The sequence below is a fragment of the Brassica oleracea genome, chromosome C2 (assembly GCF_000695525.1).
Source record: "Brassica oleracea var. oleracea cultivar TO1000 chromosome C2, BOL, whole genome shotgun sequence".
Classification (NCBI taxonomy): domain Eukaryota; kingdom Viridiplantae; phylum Streptophyta; class Magnoliopsida; order Brassicales; family Brassicaceae; genus Brassica; species Brassica oleracea.
Window position 1 is genome coordinate 45,184,160 of NC_027749.1, and position 5,849 is coordinate 45,190,008.

Below are 5,849 nucleotides of genomic sequence, written 5' to 3' on the forward strand. Positions count from 1 at the left end.
TATGGGTATCGGGTCGGTTCCGTACCCGAAACCTGATCAGGTACCCATTTAATTCGAAATGGATAGCCTAAAACCCAGAATATTAGAAAAAGTGTCATCACCACAACTCGAACCCAGGTTGGATAGGTAGAAAAGTGGCTATGTTACCACCAAACCACTTCAGCTTATATGTATTCTTCTATACTGTATCCGACCCGAAACCCGAACCGAAATCTACCAAGTACCTATTGGTTAGAAAATTCATTTATCCGAAAGACCCGGACCCGAATGGATCTTACCCGAACCCGGTCCGAATATCCAAAGTCCCAGGCCTAGGGAAATTGTTGTCTCTAGGCCTAGCTTATCGACCATATACGAGCTAGCAACATGAATGCATGAGCTTACATATTGTGTTCTTGATGGTGCACTTCGTCATTCTCAATTTAATTTAAAGCTTAAATCTAACAAGTATATGTAAATGAACGGCATTACACCCTAAATCATGAGATTAAGCTGGGATAATTAATGTAGAGAAAGTTTATACTATTCCATTAATTAATAAAATACAATAATAGCCGCAAAAATATTACAACAATTAATTATATCAAATCTAATTTCCTAGTTTTAGGTGGATGTGTTATAGTGCTAACTTTGAAACCTAATGGAATAAACAAGTTCCTACATCTAATTCTGCATCTTAAGATCATGCACAAGAATAATTGTGTTTCAGGTAATAGTTTGTCAAATTGTTTGGTTGTGTTCCCTACCTTTTTACGATGTCTCTTGTCCATGACACTGTTCCATTAGATGATTCTATTAATAAACCTTTAGACGTGTGTGAGGAAAAAATAAACTTAATGATCATTGGGTTACTATCATTGTGCTTTTTAACTTTTGTATTTTGAAATGGAATATGAGTATATCTTATTGGTTATGTGTCTATATAGTATAGTTTGTTTGCCTGACCTAGCGATCTTTGGAACTAATTCTTTGAATCAAATGCTGAAAGAGTTTGAAATATTTGCAGCTTCCGGAACTGACCAACAACATCCAGGCTTTATTGGAGGTGCTGAAAAATTTCAGAGCTTGTGGAGATTAAGGTATGTGTAATAAGATGAGCATCTTGTCTCTCTCGCTGATTCATGAATGCAAATAAAATAAAGTGAAGTAAAAAGATAAGAAAGTCTAAAGGCAAAATTATGCGAATGGGATTGTATTTGTTGTAAGGTGAAACAACATTGCCACAGCTTGAGATCATAACTCTTATTAAGCCTGGGCGTTTTTACCTCAACCTGAAGTACTTACCTAAACACGAACTGGAAAAACCGAAACCGAATCCGAACTGTTATACAAAAATATCCGAACGGGACTTATGAGCTTAGTATTTGGGTGTTTGGTTATAACATAACCGAACCGAAATCCGAGTTAGGAACTTAAGATATCCAAAATTAGTTAAATATGTTAATGTTTTCATATATTTTAAGATATTTTAGAATATTCAAAATATTTTTTAGTTTGTTTTAATTGTTATTTTGAATACTTTTTTGTTAATTTAGATAGTTTAACTAATTTATAATTAGATTTGTAAATAATTTATATATTTTGAAAACAAAATTGTCAATTTTTGAGGTTTAAAAAATATATTTTTGGATGATTTTAAACATTGGTTACATCCAATCCAAACTGAACCCGGAAGGAACCGAATCGAACCCGATCCGATAATTAGTAAAACCCAAATGATACCTTTGAGCATAACACCGAAAATTCAAAAATCCGAATCACTTGTACCGAAACTGAACGGTCCACCGAAAGGCTAGGCCTAACTTTATCATAGGCAAAGCAACTCTCCTATCTACTCTCATACTTTAGTTTTGATGATAATCGGATACGAACTGATTGATGATACTCATTGTGCTCATTTCATTAGTACCTCTCTTCCAAAGAAGGAAAAATCACAAATCAAACCTCAGAATCCGAAATTTAGAGTGTGACACGTCAGTGTAGTAACACAAGGAAAAAAAAAGAGAATGTTGACAGTGGGATTTGAACCCACGCCCTTTCGGACAGGAACCTTAATCCTGCGCCTTAGACCAACTCGGCCATATCAACTTGTTGTTTGTTAAAGAATACACTTTAGTTTTAATAAATGTATTCCATTTACATACTCCACATGCAAAATAACATTGCTGATGTAATTGAAACTAGAGATGACTTCAGCTTGTCTAAAGTAGAACAATGTGTTAATATTTAGTTGTCCCTAAAGAGATAATTTTCGTCATTATCAATTTAATTTGAAGCTTATAAGTCTATAAATTATAAATGAGTGGTATGGAATAACACCATTAATCATGGAGATTAAGCCGGGAGAAAGTAGAGATAAAGCTTATAGTATTCCATTAATTAAAAATACGAACACACACGGGAATTTTACAAAGATCAAACCGTAACAACAACTAAATTATATCAAATCTAAAAATCCTCGTCGAGCGAGAACACATGGTTATCAAACGCGCCGTTTCCGTTAACGCTAGACATGACGGAAGCCTTCTGGTAATCACCAACCCTCTTCTCGAAGAAATTCGTTTTCCCCTGAAGCGAGATCAACTCCATCCAATCAAACGGATTCGCCACACCGTACACCTTCCCGTACCCAAGCGCACCCAACAACCTATCCGCCACGAACTCAATATACTGACTCATCAAGTCCCGGTTCATCCCCACCAACGCGCAAGGAAGCGCGTCGCAGACAAACTCCCTCTCGATCTCCACCGCGTCGCACACGATCGACTTCACGCGCTCTTCCGATAGCTTCGTCCTCAAGAGGGTATAGATCAGGCACGCGAAGTCGCAGTGAAGGCCTTCGTCTCGCGAGATCAGCTCGTTGGAGAAGGTGAGCCCCGGCATGAGCCCACGCTTCTTGAGCCAGAAGATCGAGCAGAAGCTACCGGAGAAGAAGATCCCTTCGACGCAAGCGAACGCCACGATCCTCTCGGCGAAAGTCTGAGATCCGTCGATCCACTTCATGGCCCATTGGGCCTTCTTCGCGACGCAAGGGATGGTCTCAATCGCGCGGAAGAGATGGTCCCTCTCCTTGTTGTCCTTGATGTACGTATCTAACAAGAGACTGTACATCTCCGAGTGGATATTCTCGATCGCGATCTGGAACCCGTAGAAGGCGCGCGCCTCGGAGACCTGCACGTCGGACATGAACCGGGTGGCGAGATTCTCGAGAACGATCCCGTCGGAGGCGGCGAAGAAGGCGAGGACGTGTTTGATGAAGTGGCGCTCTCCGTCGTCGAGATTGTTCTCCCAGTCGCGTGTGTCTTGGGAGAGGTCGACTTCTTCGGCGGTCCAGAAGGAGGCTTCGGCTTTCTTGTACATCTCCCAGATCTGCGGGTAGTGGATTGGGAACATGCAGAATCTGTCTGGGGTTGGGGTTAGGAGCGGCTCTTCGGCCATGGAAGGCATGTTTGTTGATGATTTTGAGGGGAAGAGGTTGATTGAAGATGTGGTTTGATGGTTTGATTTTGGGATCTAGGGATGAATATTTATGATGGAGGCGAAAGGGTTTGAAGAGAAGAGGGAAAGGGTGGAGGGAGCCGTCGAAACGTTTTGAAATTTTCGAGGAGGCTTGTTGGGGAAGATGAAGGGTATTATCGTCATTTGGACTTAAGTTTTGGCGTGGGGAAGCGAGGGAAGTAATAAAGTTGGCGCCTTGGCGGCAACGTTTGATAAATTCGCCAGATAAGTCTTAAAGGGTAATACCGACATTTTGTGATTCGCGTGTCTTGTTGTGAATTGTTGTGAGTTAACACGTGCCTTCACGTTATATTCGTTTTTAAGCCCAAGGTGATAAACGGGAATACAAGTTTGACTTGACCTAACTAAAGTGCTTCAATTTAAATGTTCGACGTAAGGCCCATTTTGTGAGCTCATTATGTACTAGGTAAATTTGGGTATGGCTTAAAAATAAGCTGTTGTTTGTCATACTCAATCATGAGACACAACACACGTTAACCCCCTGTGGCTCTATTTTGTCTAGATGTTCATGTGGGGTTTCAAAATAGATATCGGTCCATCACAAACCTCACATTATCCCATTGTTTGAAAAATACTGTTTCAGTTCTGTGACCAAACGTATCAAATGGAGGAAGAGAAGCTGAAGAAGGGAAAGAAAAATCTCTTATACACTAAATCACATATCAGATCACCAATAAAATTTTGACACGTAGGATTTGCTTGACAAATATTTTAAATCATAACTGCAAAAAAATCAAATAGTGCAAATCATTTCCGTCTATTTATCTCAATTGTTTTTTTCTTAAATAAATAAATATAAACTAAAAATCCCTAAAATTTCTCACATCACACCCATGAATTCACAATATTTGAAACAATTATTTCTCTTCGTAAACTCAAAATGCCTATAACGTAAATTGATCTCTATCTGCTTTCAAAATTTTTAGTTCTAAATTCTTTGTAACAACTTCTAACTCTCTCCAAAATATGACGAATTTTCAATTTTTAAGCAAGTAGACTGAAACTTCTACTGTAACCAAAACTAGAACTTGATTCACGCCTCCGCGCGGATGTTTGATTTAACATGTGTTCAACGTAAACTCATATATCGCTGATTTTATAATATAGATGTTTGATACTAATTTTTTTATTTGTATATAATATTATATTAAAATTTTATAATTTGATGCAATTTGATGTAATTGTACTATTTATATATTAATCTGTCTTTTTTAATTTATTTTAAAATGAAACAACATACTAAAATTTTTAATTTTTGCATTAGTTTTCTATGAATTATTATTACTTTTATGATATATTTTTTTCTTGGAAATTTAGCTCTCGAAATTTTATATTTGACTAAACTAAATAAGTTAGTAATTGTTTTAAATAATATATACTATATATTTTAGTTTGTGTTTTTATTTCACCACAAAGAAACAACAACCATTATAATTAATTAATTTAAATTGATTTAAAATGCAGTGGCAGAATCAGTAAATAAAAAAATACGAAATAAAATACTTAATTCATTGTAAATGCAATAGATAAATGCGTAAATAAAGAAAAACTAGATCTGGACCCGCCCGACCAGACGGGTGTTTTTTTCTGTTTACATAATGTAATTAAATAATTTTACACTATTATATAATGTATAAAAATTATAATACAAATAATGACAAAAATACATCACATAATACAAATATTGATGTAGCATAATTCCCCTAATAGTCATTAAAAAGCAAATGTGCATTTGACCACACTGTGACAACAAAATTGAGTTAATTCATAAACATATGTGAGCTAAACTTTTTAAAAAATGAAAAATCTAACTTCGATAAGATAATTTAAGTTGGGTCATATTTCTATTGACAACCATTCACTACAAGAAAACAATGACATACTGAGGGAAAAAATCGTCGTTATGTCGTCGGAATAACGTTATTCCGACGACATACCGACGAAACAAGTCATCGGAAATAACTACTCGGAAATTCATTTTTCCTCGGAATTTTCCGACGGAATTCCGAGGAAAAAAATTTCCGAGAAAATTCCGAGGACCACATGTTCGTCAGAAAACTCCTCGGAATATACCGAGGGAGAGCTTCCTCGGGATATTTCGATGGATTTTCCGATGGTCCAATCCTCGGAAGTTCCGACGAAATGTTCCTCGAAATTTTCATCGGAAGATTCTGAGGGACATGGTCCTCGGAATTTGTCCCTCGGAAAATTCCGAGGAACAGTGTCCCTCGGAATATTCCGAAGAACATGTCCCTCGGTATATTCCTACGGACCCCGTTCCTCGGAATTTAAAAAAAATTAATTTTTTTTTAAAAAATAAAATTTTTGAA

The 5,849-nt window shown here is 36.9% G+C and overlaps 1 protein-coding gene and 1 non-coding gene across 2 annotated transcripts; both read right to left on the reverse strand.

Moving 5' to 3' along the window:
* Positions 1–2,007: 2,007 nt before the first annotated feature.
* TRNAL-AAG lies at positions 2,008–2,088 on the reverse strand. The gene has a single exon. It is a non-coding gene; the product is annotated as a tRNA-Leu (tRNA).
* A 223-nt stretch (positions 2,089–2,311) lies between these two features.
* Positions 2,312–3,607, reverse strand: LOC106322519 (ribonucleoside-diphosphate reductase small chain C). Its single transcript, XM_013760573.1, has one exon. It carries the CDS (start codon positions 3,445–3,447, stop codon positions 2,449–2,451), a length of 999 nt encoding a protein of 332 aa, XP_013616027.1. The 5' UTR covers positions 3,448–3,607; the 3' UTR covers positions 2,312–2,448.
* Positions 3,608–5,849: the final 2,242 nt, after the last annotated feature.

Excerpts from the sequence above, each read along its gene's own strand:
- LOC106322519 (XM_013760573.1), bottom strand. The coding sequence starts at position 3,447 with ATGCCTTCCATGGCCGAAGAGCCGCTCCTAACCCCAACCCCAGACAGA.